Here is a 15267-nt window from a genome sequence, read left to right on the forward strand (position 1 = left end):
GCTGGCTTTTAAGTTTGGAACCCAAGTTTTAAGATGCTCGGTGTTATTTGAAACGTCTTTCTTAATTGGCATGCAGCACAGGCATGGGAACTCTGTGTCTACTGATCATCACTAAAGCTGGTGAAATTTACCAAACGCAACAATGTTTGCTTGAAAAGTTTTGGTATTTTGCTGTGGTAAACATAATGTTGCATATTACAAGAAACTGTGGAAATTATAGCAAATTAGAAAGAAATGGTCTGATTCTCGTTGCTGACAGCATTTTGGCATTTTTCTCCTTGGTTGATGTAAATAAATTTTAGTATTCCTTTGAAACAAATAGGAATCATCCCCTAAATTAACAATAATAATGAAGAATAAAGTTGTTCAGTGCTTGACAAGTAAAAATATATTTCATTTTTTTATTATGACCTGAGGAGGAAGGTTTGGAGCAGGGAGAGGAGGAACGGTTAGTGTGATAAAAGACAACGATAGTGCCGAAGTCCTGTGTTTCTGGTTTTCCATGCACCGTGACCTTTTAGCTTTAAAATTAGAGTAGCTGCCGCTAAATTTGATGAAAGTATTTTCTTCCTCACTAACGTTTTCTAGTAAAGTTACAAACATTTTTGACGATCCTTACTTACAATGAAGGAAAACTTTTGTTTTTTTGGAAAGTTGGTATAATGTATTTGTTTATATTTTTTAGAGATGCACTTTTTTTTTAGCAACAGCACCATCTTGTGGCCTTCTAGAATATTGTTGCCAAACCTGTGTTTTACAATTAAGTACAAATTGCTCTGATGTTGGTTGGCCAGCATCACCTTCGCAATGGCTAGTTCATACTGTAAATGGAATGTAGGGAGTACAAACTAAGATTATTTGTACACTAGGATTGCAGCTTTGTAAAAAAAAATGTGTATTGGAGGAAAATAATGGTATAAAAATGAAAACAGTTGTGAGGCTGGTTGGTGTGATTATGGATGATTGCTGCTACTTCATGTTTTCGTGAAAGAGGCAGTAATTTTAGTCAAGTGTTCTAAGCTGGAACGGATCGTGTGTCCTGTGCTCCATCTCCTCTTAGACGACCGGCCCAGAGGGCTCCGCTGCCTGTCGCACCAGCAGTTAACGAGGCTGCTCTTGTCTAGGGCTGTTATCTAAGCTCTTGGAGGAGTACTTTCTATATGCATTTTTGTACTATTTTTTCATTTTGATGGCAATTTTAAAGAGAAAAAGTCAATTTCTGAAGTATGGTCATTCATTTGACAAACCACCTGGAACTAAATGAGGCCCCTTGGTTTTAAGCCTGGGGGTTGTTCTGATACTCAGTTGGCACTAGGGGCACCAGACAAGTGCCAGACACTCCGGGGCACCAGGCTGTGAGGGAGGCATGTGGGTGCAGTGGTGAGGACTTGTCCTTCACTTTCGGAATTCAGTTGGTGAGGAAAATACAGCTATTTTGATGAACACAGAAGTTGGATTCTGGATGAAAATAGACATAATTTATTGAGTGTTTAATGTGTGCCAGGCACCATGCAAAGGGCTTTTTCTCTGTGTCAGGAATTTCTTTTGGAGTTTTGCTCTGAGTTTGCAGGAGCAGTGCATAGGCACACGTGAGTATTTGTGGCAGCTCTGAACCCTCTGTGGGGCGGGAGGGTGCCCTGTCCCACATGTCCCACATGAGGGGCTCAGCGGGCAGAGGGCCGTAGGCATCTGTGGCCCTTGCGAGCTCACCAGTGTTTCTGTGGGGAAATCTGTGCTGTGTTCTGAGCAGCCATTGTTCCCCAAGACTTTTAGAAAAGTCCAATTGATGTGTCATTTGGGGATTAGTATGTGACTTCTGAATCCTTTTGAATAATTAGGACTAGAGAATGGCCCCAGTTTAATGAAATTTTCTCTTGTTTATCTACTTTTTACCGTTTGAATATTTAATAAGTCAAATGAGTATTTTAGGTAACATTTACCTTTTATTTTCTATTGGACTTTTTTTTTTTTTTATTGAGCATTTATTTTGGGTTGTGGAGATAAAATCACATTTTTAGGTGGACATGGACTTGGACCTCAGAATTGGCAGAGCAAAGATGGGAGAGGGTGTCGGTGGTTTATAGTCCCACCGGTATAGAATTTTCTGTGTAATATTTTAATTTTATTAAAGTTTTAGTTCTGTGATATATAGATACATTTAAAAAATCTAACCCTCATAACTAATTTCACAAGGATTAATTGCTTTATTCATTTCACATGGATGTATTGAGTAGTTAGTAAAGACTGAAAAGTGGGCTTGGGGCTGGAATTACAAAGATGAGTCCTACACCCAAAGGTGAACTCAGCAGGCCCAGAGCCCCGACTGAGCGAATCCTGTTCGCTGCCGTCAGTACCTGCACAGCAGCCCCCGCTGCAGTCACAGCTGTCCCGCACAGACAGCTGAGGTTAGTCCCTTTCACTGAGGTGCCAGCAGCAACCAAGGCTCAACTACACAGGAGGGCACACACAGCCCACACAGGAGACACACCTGGAGCACTGACTACTGGGCCCCCAGGACTCCTATTACGTAAGGCCACTGTACCAACACTGGGAGATGTAACAGATCTTCCTAACACGTAGAAACAAATAAAGAGCCAGCCAGAATGAGGGGACAAACATGTCCCAAATGAAAGAACAAAACAAAACTCCAGAAAAGGAACTAAGAAAAATGGAGACAAACAATCTACCAGATGCAGAGTTCAAAACACTGGTTATAAAGATGCTCAATAAACTTGGAACTTCAACAAAGAGATAGGAAACATAAAAATAGAGATAGAAAACATAAAACAGAAGCAGTTAGAAATGAAGACTACAAGAACTGAAATGAAGAATGCATTAGAGGGAATCAACAGTAGATTAGATGAAACAGTATCAAAGCAGCAATTTGGAAGACAAGGTAAACAGAAAGCACCCGATCAGAACAGCAATAGAAAGAAAAATCCAAAAAAATGAGGATAGTTTAAGGAGCCTCTGGGACAACATGAAGCATACCAATATTCACATCATAGGGGTGCCAGAAGGAGAAAAGAGAGAGCAAGGAATTCAGAACCTATTTGAAGAAATAATGACTGAAAATTTCCTTAACCTGGTAAAGGAAAAAGACATATAAGCATAGAAAGTGTAGAGAGTCCCAAACGAGATGAACCCAAAAAGCTCCACACCATAATTAAAATAGCAAAAATTAAAGACAAAGAGAGAGAATCTTTCTTTTTTTAATCCTCACTGGAGGATATTTTTCCATTTTTGTTCAGATAGAGTGTGAAGGGGAGAGAGAGAAACATTGATCTGAGAGACATCAACTGGTTGCCTCCTGCACTACCCCAACCAGGGCCAGGGACGAACTGCAACCAAGGTACGTGCCCTTGACCAGAATCGAACCCGTGACTCTGGTACGTGAGCCGAGACTCTAACCACTAAGAAAAACCAGGGACAAAGAGAGATTCTTAAAAGCAGCAAGGGAAGGACAGTTACCTACAAGGGAGCTTGTGCAGATTGTCAGATGATTTCTCAACAGAAACTTTGCAGGCCCGAAGGATTGGCATGAAATATTCAAAGTGATGTGATGAAAAGCGAGGGCCTACAACCAAGACTACTCTATCCAGCAAGGCTATCATCTAGAATCAAAGGAGAGAGAAATAGTTTCCCAGACAAGAAAAGCTAAAGGAGTTCACCAAACCAGTATTACAAAAGATGGTAAAAGATCTTTAAGAAGAAGAAAAAGATTAAAAATATGAATAATAAAGTGGCCATAATTGCATATCAACAATTATTTAAAAAGTAAATGTATTAAATGTTCCAGTCAAAAGACACAGGGTGGCTGGATGGATAAGAAAACAAGACTCTTACTTATGCTGCCTGCTGGAGACCCGCTTCGTATCGAAGGCACACAGGCTGAGAGTAAAGGGATGGAAAAAGATACTTCATGAAAATGGAATGAAAAAAAAAAAAAGCTGGGGTAGCAATGCTTATATCAGACAAAATAGACTTTAAAGCAAAGGCTATAATGAGACCAAGAAGGACCCAGCAATTCCACTTCTGGACATTTATCTGAGGAAACCCAGAGTGCTGATTCAAAAGGACCTACACACCCACCCCCATGTTCATGCAGCCTTTACAGTAACCACGATATGGAAGCGACCTAGTGCCGTCAGTAGACCAGTGGATTACTAAGCGGTGCTACATGCATGCAGTGGGACATGACTCAGCCCTAGAAAAGAATGAAATCTCGCCATGTGTGATAACGTGGATGGACCTAGAGGATATTATGCACAGGGAAATGGGTCAGACAGAGAAAGACAAAAGCCATGTGATTTCACAGGTATGTGGACTCCAAAAAATAAAATAAACAAGCTAACAGAACAAACTTACAGATGCAGAGAATGTTTGGATGGTTGCCGGAGGGGAGAGGGTTTGGGGGGTTGGGTGGAAAAGGTGAAGGATTAAGAAGTACAGATTGGTAGTTACAGAATAGTCACAGGGATGCAAAGCATAGCACAGGGAACATAGTAATCCAGTAATAACTGTGTATGGTGTCCCGAACACTAGATTTATCAGGTGATCATAAGTTATATAAATGTGTATCGCTATGTCGGACACCTGAAACTAATATAATATTGTATGTCAGCTGTAACTGAAAAATAAAAAAGTGTATTAAAAGATGAGTCATAATGAATAAATTGAAAGTGTAACAGGCAGGTAGAGAAACAGACAGACTTTCAGTCTGAGACAGAGTGACTGATGAGTGCAAAGCGGGAGATGGCACCTGCTTGGAACCACGAGGAAGCTGGCGAGGGGCAGGGAGAGGTAGGGGTTCCTGCGGGAAGCTGGCGAGGGGCAGGGAGGGGTAGGGGTTTCTGCGGGAAGCTGGCGAGGGGCAGGGAGGGGTAGGGGTTCCTGTGGGAAGCTGGTGAGCAGTGTGTGACAGTGTGATAGGCCACGGTAATTGAAGGAGGCATGAGGGTCAATGAAGCAAGACTTGACTTCAGTGAGGAGCACACAGTGTAATGCAGATGTTTGTCGATCTGTGTAAGGGACAGAAATTTGTATTATATCACTGATAGAGTAGGTGGGCTGTAGAGTAATTTTCGGAGCAAGGAATTCACATAGTTTGGAAATGGTTGAAAACTGGCAGTAAAAAAAGGACCAGTATTTAGAACTGTTCAAAGATAAACAGGTGTACTGAGAATTTTAAGAGTTGATTTGAACCAGAAGCTCTTAGACTGGGACAGCACCCAGCTGGGGCATGGGGAGCGCTGGGGACTGGCCGGGAGAGGCCGACAGGGAAAGTGCTGGGCAGAGCGGTCCGTTAGGGTTACCTTACAGGATGGCTGCAGCTTGTGGGAGATGCCTGGTCCTTGGCCTGTGGGTCTCCCCGCCTGAGGCCGTCCAGCACGGGGTGGGTGTGCGTCCGGGGGCCATGCCGGAGGCCCGGTGAGACTGCCCCCGTCTCACTGACCTGCTCCGACAGATTGGGGTGTGGGGTGCGTCTCAGCGCCAGGCTCTTGGTTGATCGCCTTGGCGTGGCAGCAGTGACGGTTAACAGTGAGGACAGTGGACTGTAAAGTCGGCGCAGGAGAAAGTGAGATGGGTGGGAGACAGCACAGTGGGCCCAGGAGGAGAGCAGGGAGGCGGACCCGGGACAGGCGGGCGCATGAGCGGACGGAGGTTGGGAACTCGTGACTGTACTTCCCTGGTTGAACATCTGCATTGGGCGGAGAGAAGGGAGAGGTGGGTATCCCTGCCGACAGGAAGTCTGGCAGTTTGAAGATGAAAACAGTTCTCATGAGAGATACTGCAGACGTCCCATAGGGCCCTAGGTCGTGCACGGAAGGAACTGGAAGTGGACGGGAAACATGGAAGATGGCGAGAGAGAGGAGGTCATTGCATCTCATGGCTAGATGGGCATTTTTAGATTAAAATAAGCTCCAAATGCTGGTGGAGGTAGTAGGGCACCTGTGGTGCCCACCGTGGTCTGTCCTCTGGGAGAGGGACGAGTGCTCTGAGCCACCGGATGGCACTGTTTGGAGTTGGTGTGCACCCTGTGGCACTTGTGAATTACCAGGAGGGCAACGTTGCTGTGTTTTGCATTTAAGAGGATTAATCAGCTCTGGCTGATTAGAGCTTTGGCCGGAGGACCTGAGAGTCTGGGCTTAGTTCCTGCTAAGGGCACTACCTTGGTTGCATTTTGTCCCCGGCCCAGGTTGGGGTCATGTGGGTGGAAACCAGTTGATGTGTTTCTCTCTTCCTCCCTCTCTCTCTCCCACTCTATCTGAAGATAAATGCAAAAATGTCTTTGGGTGAGGATAAAAAAATGGAAAAAAACAAAAAACAAAGAGGATTGTCCTGGCCGGTTTAGCTCAGCGGTTAGAGCATCAGCCTGTGGTCCAGAGAGACCCAGGTTCGGTTCCTGCTAAGGGCACGTACCTCGGTTGCAGTTTGTACCCCTGTTGTAGATAACAGTCTTTCTACCTTTCCTCATGCCGTTGGTCGATGTACCCCTTCCACGTCGGTGTTTCTCTCCCTCCCTTTCTTCCTCTCTCTCCTTCCCACTCTATCCGAACAAAAAATGAAAAAATGTCCTCAAGTGAGGATAAAAAAAAAAAAAAGAGGATTAATCAGTGGTCAGTGTAGACCAGTAAAGGTTCTAAGAAACCAGCTGGCTCCTACCCCAGCAAACGTGTACATTGAGACCTCGGCGAGAGGCGTCTCCAGGCGCAGGGGAGGCGCAGCAGCGGAGGGAGAGCCTGGGAGGAGAAGCCGCATGGGAGATAGGCAGGACCGAAAAGAGTGTGACCACAGCCTCGCTGACATTGGAAAGGGCTGCACTTCACCTGTCTCCCTGCGACCCCCGTGTGGCAGTCGGAACTCTCAGTGCTGTGTGAGCAGGTGGTGGTGGTGCCTGTAGGCGCTGCCCGACCGAGGAGAGCAGTGGCCCCAGGGTCCCGAGGTCGGTGGACAGAGGGCAGTGACTGTGAGCAGAAGGGCTCCAAGCGTCCATGGTGGGTTGTCCGTGCTTGTCAGTGGGTGGAATTTGGCCAGATAACAGGGCCAGTGATGGTGGCAGAGGCGTGGAGACTCGGGGGTGGTGTGGGCTGGGGAGGCACTGGACTCTGTCGTCAGGAAGCTGCTCAGGGAGCTGCATGTGTCCTGGAGACTGGAGGAGACCACAGTGGTGGTCACTGGGGGTTCAGTGAAGGAAAGCTTCCTGCCTTTTCCTCTTCCCTCTCCCCACACGTCCAGTTGACAGTGAGGCCTTGTGACCAGTCCGGATAAAATGGAGTTTCTTTTCTCTTCTGAGTGTTTAGGTCATGCAGATATAAAAGCTCACAGAACTATGCTTTATCATAACAGGATTTCACTAGAAAACCTCTGGGGTACATCACAAAGGCTGTCTACACAGCATCCCCCTGTTTACCAAGGCTACCTGCCAAATCACCCCCCAGGTGTGCCCAGAGCTTTGGGGCTTCCCAGGAGCAGGCCCCATACCGTGGCCTGGGCCAATCAGGATGCATTGTCTCCTCTCGTTCCTGTCCCCTTTTGTAAACTAATTGAAATGACCAACAGTATTTTTTTGTAAACATTCTCTGTGTATAGAAGTAACATTCCTGTGTGTTTAAAATTAAATACGCTACTTTCAGTTTATGTTTTTATGAAATACTTATTTCCTGCTTTCAGGTCGCAGAATCTTGGGTGTTCTAAGGCAAGGGAGGTGACTGGGGTCATTGCTCTCAGCCACATCCACTGAGTTTTACGTTTCGTGGCGGTGCTGCCACAGCCTTGCCCAGTGCAGGCTCCGGCTTTGCCAGTTCCCTGTTGGTGAGGCTGCACTGCCCCGGCGCCTGAGATGCACCCTCCTGTCCGGGTCCCAGGACATTTCCTACGGATTCACATTGTCTTCTGGACCTGGCCAGAAGCTGGGACTCTGTCTCCCACTTTACAGATAGACACGTGACAGCATTTCTCCGGCTTTTCCAGGCGTGACCACTATGCATTGTATGCAAAATGGATCAGATCTGTTGTTTTTTTAAAATGTTGTTTCTGACTTAAGAATGACATCTGAAGCTAAGCAGGCAGTTTCGATATATCCTATGAGTGAGGATTAGATCATCTGTCACTGTGGAGGACCAAACATCTAGTTCATCTCTGCTGAGGCCTCCCTGTTTTGCAGTGGTGTGCTGATATTGGCTCTGGCGTTTTCAGAGGATTGAGCTGGACATAACCAGCTTATGTCTGATTATGGCCACATGTCTGGGCACCAGCGACAACCTAAATAAGTTCATTGGGGTGAATAACCAATTTACTTAAAATCTGTTAAAACTCAGGCTTTATTTTTTCTTCTCCACACTCGGTCACACAACTGCTAAGTGGCAGAACTAGAAATGAATCCAAGTAGTCAGATTCCAGAGTTTGGTCTTGACAACTCCGTGCTGTTTGCCACCTAGTGTGCTCCCCTCCTGTCCTCGTCTGGTCATGGCGCCGTCACCACACAGACAGTGAGGCCGGACCGTTGAGCCTCAGAACCCTTTTTCAACCCTCTGCCACCCGACATCCTTCTGGTCGGGGCCTTGTGCTCTGGTTCAGGGTCTGGCCCTGTGCTCCAGAGTCCCTCCGAAGGCAGCGGGTGCCCGTCAGTCTGCAGTTCCCTTCAGGGTGGACGGGGCCCCGCGCACAGTGCCTGAGGGCCATAGAAACACTCCGTGGGGCCCAGCCCGACTCGGGTCACCCTGGTGGCCGTCGGCCGTGTCACTTCACTGTTCTCACAGCCCGTTGTCCAGCCACCCCAGGGTCCCCGAGTGCTCCATGCTGCCCGTAATTCAGGACACGCATCTCTGGTTCCTGAAGGCGGACCGTCCACTTTCCAGGTGCCTGGTGTGCTGCTGAATGTCCAGCACCTGTTTCAGCAACTGTCCACTGAAGCTCCATGTTTTTGCAGGTTCGTCTCTGCACTGGACTATGAGCCCCTGGGAAGGAGCCGTGTCGTACTCATCTCTAGGTCCCCGGCGTCCAGCGCAGTTCCTGCAGCAGAGTGAGTGACTGCCCACTCTTTTTAAACTGAGACCATGTTAACCATCAGGCTCCGTGAGTGTCGGTGACTGATTATACCTGTGTGGACCTGGTGATGACGTCATAGAAACACGACTGCGGGCTGCTTCTGCGAACACTGCATGGTGTCCTCGTGGGCACAGTGGCCTGGCCCCCTGCCTCTGCAGAGCTGTTGTCATGTTCAGATCAAGGAATGTGCACAACAGCATGTTGTGTTTTTGTTTTTTTTTCTTTATTGAATTTAGAGAGACAGGAAGGGAGAGGGAGAGAGAGAGCTAGAAACATTGATGAGAGAGAACATCAGTTGGCCGCCTCCTCCATGCCCCCCACTGGGGATCGAGCCTACAACCTGGGCATGTGCCCTGACCGGGAATCGAACCAGCGACCTCTTGGTGTAGGGTTGACGCTCACCACTGAGCTACACGGGCCGGGTGTGCACATTGTGCTTTGAGTGCCATACACCTTTACGTTATGGAATGAGGTGTGGGCACTGCTTGTTGGAACTGACATTTCAGTGCTGGGTCTGTCCCCTTTCAAGGGAGACGTCATCGCTTTGAGCCACATCTGTCGTTCGTGTTTCTCAGCTTACGGCGGCAGCTTCTGGGCGCCAGAGGCTGCACCCCTGAGTTGGAGGGCCAGGTGGTAGAGTGAGGGGAGACAGCCCCACCCCAGAACAGGAACAGGCAGTGGAGGGCATGGCTTTCCCTTCGTGGGCCCTGGCTCCTGTGCGGGCGTCTCAGCCGTCACAGTTCTCTGGTGACGGCCCTGGGCCTGCAGGCCAGTTTGTCTCCTTAGTCTCTGCAGTCACCGTTGTGATTCACTAAGCAAGTCCTTCAGTTTCCTTTTTTTGTTGTTGTTAATCCTCACTTGAGGATATTTTTCCCCATTGATTTTTAGATGGAGTGGAAGGGAGGGGTAGGGAGAGAGAGAGAGAGACTTCAATGTGAAAGATACACTTTGATTGGTTGCCTCTCGGACAACCCTGACTGGAGCTGAGAATCGAACCTGCAACCCAGGTACGTGCCCTTGACTGGGAATCAAACCCATGACCTTTGGTCTGTGGGCCGACCCTTTTACCGCTGAGCCACACCAGCCAGGGCCCTCGATTTTCTTTTATCTCCCTCCACATGAGTTCGTGTCTTCACCTGTCCTTCAGTCCTGGGTACTGCTCAGGGGAAAGTGTGTCTTTTCTGTGGCAAACGAAGTCCACACCGTCTGTGAAAACCCCGCCCTTCCCTGCTGCCTGTTACAGGCCTCCAGCACCCTCATGGGTCACTGACCCACACTCTGGTCATCTTCACCTTCGTTGAGTTCTTTACATTTTTAAGAGTTCTGTGATTTGAACATTTCAGTTTATATATATAACATATGGAAGTTAATAATAAAATCAAGCATTTGGGAACTAACCACTTGACTGGAGAACTAGGTCGTCCCAACACGATTCAAGGTACGCTGAGCGCCTCTCTGACCCCATGTCCTGTCTCTCCCCAGCCCTGACATAACTGCTGTTCTGAATTTGTTTTCTTAAGTCTCTTTTTTTTAAAGAGCATTACAACAAATACATTTCTTTGTTTTGAGTTTAATTTTATTTATAGGCTTTTTAAAACTTGCACAAATGGTATTTTATTATAGCGGACCGTGTAATTTACAAATGTTTATGCAGTTCAAAGAGAACATTCACACATTGTAAAAGGATACCCAGAAAAATCTCGGTGTGCACATTCTAGTTTGTGACAAGAAAGTGGTCATGAACGCTTACGTGGACTGTGTGGGTGTTGCGGACGAGATAATGCTCCATCTGTGCACAGCAGGGAGATGCAGAGAGGGAGAAACCACACACTGGTTTCTTCTGTGTGCACAAGTGTGTGCTCAGATCCATGGTGTGCCCCCAAAGTGACGGCTTTCTGACCTCTGCAGTGTTCCGAGTTCCACTCTGTCTGTCGAGGATATAGCTTTGGAGACTCTGCCTCCATAGTGCGCCATGTTTCTGGATTTGTTTTTCAGTCGTGGAGTTCACGGCATTTTCCAAGGAAAGGCAGAGCAAATGGCGTCACGTCAAGCACCAAGACAGCTCATTTTTTTCTTGTTTTTACCAGTGGGAAGCATTTCTTTTTTTTTTTTTCTTTTTAATCCTCACCTGAGGATCTTTTTCCATCTTCATACAGAGTGGGATGGGGCAGCGGGGGCGGGGGAGAGAGACATCGATGTGAGAGAGACATGACCCCGACTGGGGGAGGGGACAGAACTGCAACTGAGGCTCATGCCCTTTGGTCTAAGGGCTGATGCTCTAACTGCTGAGCAAAACTGGCCGGGGGGGGGGGCATCTCTCGATGGTCTCAGTGGGGAGGGTTAAATCTCGGAGGTGGACTGAGAGGCGTTGTTAACACTTAGAATCTGTCTTTTTAGGCACACTACCGCACACGAGTGCACACACAGGTACATGACCCATGCCGCTGTGAATAAGTGAAGAGAGAGGAATGGTTCAGAGTACTGACTCCCTTGAGTTTGGAGAGGCTGTAAGTGAAGCATGGGAGGGACTGCAAACAGGGAAAACGAGAGATGTGAACGTTCATTTACACGTCTCCATCTGGCCAGAATGTCCCACTTCAGGGCAGATGGAGGTCTAGTCTTGACGTGTTCGTCATGCAGAAGGATGATGACATAGCTCTGCTTGTATCTAAAAAATTTTTTTTCCTTTATTGATTTTAGAGGGAGAGGGAGATAGAAACACTGATGAGAGAGAACATTGATTGGCCGCCTCCTGCGTGCCCCCCACTGGGAATCGGGCCCACAACCTGGGCATGTGTCCTGATTAGGAATCAACCAGTGACCTCTTGGTGCAGGGATGATGCTCTACCACTGAGTCACACTGGCCAAGCTCTCTGCTTTGTATTTTATCTAAAAAGTAAAAATTGGGGTGGAGCAGTGAAGCAGAACTTAGAAAGAAAATGATCTATAAAAAGGAGCACACAAGATCTATAGGGACTGACAATTGATGTAGCACGTAGACCTGAACTAGACCTGTGTCTAACAGCCACGGTGAAGGTGGCATCAGGACAGTTGATGAGATAGAATATATGTTAGGTAATGATAATATGCTAGTTAAATTCCTGAATTTGTTCATTGTACTGTTGTTATTTAAGAGAATACTTTTATCCGTAGGAAATGCACACTAAATATTAAAGCATGTGGGGTAGATAATACGTACATGCATCAATAGTAGAATATGTCATTAATCGATAAGTGAACACAAGACCCTGGATTCTCTGCTCTCAGTGACTCAGACATGGTTTATTGGCCATGCTTGTCTGTAGTGCTTCCAGTGCTGAGTCTCAGCCCTAAATGTGGACCGCTGACAGTGTGCATGTGTGACAGGCTGACAGCATTGTATCAGGTGTGGCTTTCTAATTGATTCAACTAGTTTCAGTCATATTGAAAAATTACAATTTCTTGTTTAACACATAAATAAATTGTATTTTTTATAGGTTTAAGCTGAATTTTGGGACATGGCCACTGCTTCACCAAGGTCTGCTACTAGTAATAACCACAGTGGAAGGTTACAGTTACAGGTAACTGGTAAGTTCTTTTACAATAATTTAAAATAGTGGTTCCCAGATGATTCTCTTAATCTGAATCCACCAGATTTATTCCATAAGTATCTTTCCTTTAGATTCATAATATAGTGTATTTGTTGCAATAGGCTTCAATGGCAGACACCCTCTGAAGGTAGTTTATCTGTTCGGTAAGTATCTATAGAAACTGTGCTGGGTGTGGAGAAGATACGTCCTCTTTGGTGGGGGAATTTGGATACTGGCATTAGCATAGTTGACTTGGTCCTTAAATGATTATTAGGATGGAAAAGAAGCTGAAAACCTTTCATTTGTTTAGCCATCCACTCAGTCACTGGGCAAATATTTGTTAAGTGGAATTACAGATATGAAAACACAGGTCCTCGTTCTCCAGTAATTTATAGTGGTGGGCAGGCTTGTTTTGTGTGGACAGTTACCACACAGAGTGGTCATTAACTGATGCAGTGAGGACCTAGAAGAAGGTGTCTTAGGTCTACTGGGATTGCAGGTGGTCTGTGCTTGTATGGAACGTGTAAGAGAGGGACTCACAGAGGGTAACACTGAATTCCCACAGGAGTAATGGGAGTTCATCTCCAGCTGGATTGGTAGCAGCATCTGCAAGAGCATAAAAGAGTGTTGGGGAGGGGACTTCAGATCATTCCTCCTTGCTCATTGGAATAGCTGATTCAAGGAAGAGTGGGCCTTCAGCCAGCAATTTTACCTGTAGAAATTTATTTTGCAGATGTTGATATTGCTTATATAATTATAAACAGTAGTTTATAATGTATTATATTATTTTCATAATTATAAACAATGTATAATTTATATTATTAAGTATTGTTTATATAAACAATATAAATATTTGCAAGGTAATTTCCTGTGGGTAATGTAATTCAGAGAGAATTTATAATATCTGTATTATATATAAGTGTGTGTATGCATATATAATTCATAATGTATACCATGTGTATGTGTATAAGTTACACATAAACACTGAAGTGAGTGTGCGCACAGAGATTGTGACAGCAGGAGACTGGCGGTGGAGTTCTGGGCAGACACTGAAGTGAGTGTGCACAGAGATTGTGACAGCAGGAGACTGGCGGTGGAGTTCTGGGCAGACACTGAAGTGAGTGTGCACACAGAGATTGTGACAGCAGGAGACTGGCGGTGGAGTTCTGGGCAGACAGTGAAGTGAGTGTGCACACAGAGATTGTGACAGCAGGAGACTGGCGGTGGAGTTCTGGGCAGACAGTGAAGTGAGTGTGCACAGAGATTGTGACAGCAGGAGACTGGCGGTGGAGTTCTGGGCAGACACTGAAGTGAGTGCGCGCACAGAGATTGTGACAGCAGGAGACTGGCGGTGGAGTTCTGGGCAGACACTGAAGTGAGTGTGCCCAGAGATTGTGACAGCAGGAGACTGGCGGTGGAGTTCTGGGCAGACACTGAAGTGAGTGTGCCCAGAGATTGTGACAGCAGGAGACTGGCGGTGGAGTTCTGGGCAGACACTGAAGTGAGTGTGCACAGAGATTGTGACAGCAGGAGACTGGCGGTGGAGTTCTGGGCAGACACTGAAGTGAGTGTGCGCACAGAGATGGTGACAGCAGGAGACTGGCGGTGGAGTTCTGGGCAGACACTGAAGTGAGTGTGCACACAGAGATTGTGACAGCAGGAGACTGGCGGTGGAGTTCTGAGCAGACAGTGAAGTGAGTGTGCACACAGAGATTGTGACAGCAGGAGACTGGCGGTGGAGTTCTGGGCAGACAGTGAAGTGAGTGTGCACACAGAGATTGTGACAGCAGGAGACTGGCGGTGGAGTTCTGGGCAGACAGTGAAGTGAGTGTGCACAGAGATTGTGACAGCAGGAGACTGGCGGTGGAGTTCTGGGCAGACAGTGAAGTGAGTGTGCACAGAGATTGTGACAGCAGGAGACTGGCGGTGGAGTTCTGGGCAGACAGTGAAGTGAGTGTGCACACAGAGATTGTGACAGCAGGAGACTGGCGGTGGAGTTCTGGGCAGACAGTGAAGTGAGTGTGCACACAGAGATTGTGACAGCAGGAGACTGGCGGTGGAGTTCTGGGCAGACAGTGAAGTGAGTGTGCACAGAGATTGTGACAGCAGGAGACTGGCAGTGGAGTTCTGGGCAGACAGTGAAGTGAGTGTGCACAGAGATTGTGACAGCAGGAGACTGGCGGTGGAGTTCTGGGCAGACAGTGAAGTGAGTGTGCACAGAGATTGTGACAGCAGGAGACTGGCGGTGGAGTTCTGGGCAGACAGTGAAGTGAGTGTGCACAGAGATTGTGACAGCAGGAGACTGGCGGTGGAGTTCTGGGCAGACAGTGAAGTGAGTGTGCACAGAGATTGTGACAGCAGGAGACTGGCGGTGGAGTTCTGGGCAGACACCGAAGTGAGTGTGCACAGAGATTGTGACAGCAGGAGACTGGCAGTGGAGTTCTGGGCAGACAGTGAAGTGAGTGTGCACAGAGATTGTGACAGCAGGAGACTGGCGGTGGAGTTCTGGGCAGACAGTGAAGTGAATGTGCACAGAGATTGTGACAGCAGGAGACTGGCAGTGGAGTTCTGGGCAGACACTTAAGTGAATGTGCACAGAGATTGTGACAGCAGGAGACTGGCAGTGGAGTTCTGGGCAGACAGTGAA

General features: G+C 47.1%; 1 protein-coding gene across 2 annotated transcripts in view; it reads left to right on the top strand.

The window, feature by feature from the left end:
- The window catches only part of WWP1 (WW domain containing E3 ubiquitin protein ligase 1), an 84258-nt gene that overhangs the window by 11278 nt on the left and 57713 nt on the right, over window positions 1-15267 (top strand). Inside the window, exons 2-4 of one of the 2 annotated variants that reach the window (XM_036263735.1) lie at window positions 8933-9025; window positions 11449-11558; window positions 12528-12618. In XM_036263735.1, the coding sequence (XP_036119628.1) occupies window positions 12549-12618 (70 nt within the window). In that variant the 5' untranslated portion in view covers window positions 8933-9025; window positions 11449-11558; window positions 12528-12548. The remainder of the gene's footprint in view (window positions 1-8932; window positions 9026-11448; window positions 11559-12527; window positions 12619-15267) is intronic. The other variant, XM_036263737.1, reaches the window with a different exon arrangement.

This window comes from Molossus molossus, unplaced genomic scaffold (assembly GCF_014108415.1).
Source record: "Molossus molossus isolate mMolMol1 unplaced genomic scaffold, mMolMol1.p scaffold_m16_p_16, whole genome shotgun sequence".
Lineage (NCBI taxonomy): Eukaryota > Metazoa > Chordata > Mammalia > Chiroptera > Molossidae > Molossus > Molossus molossus.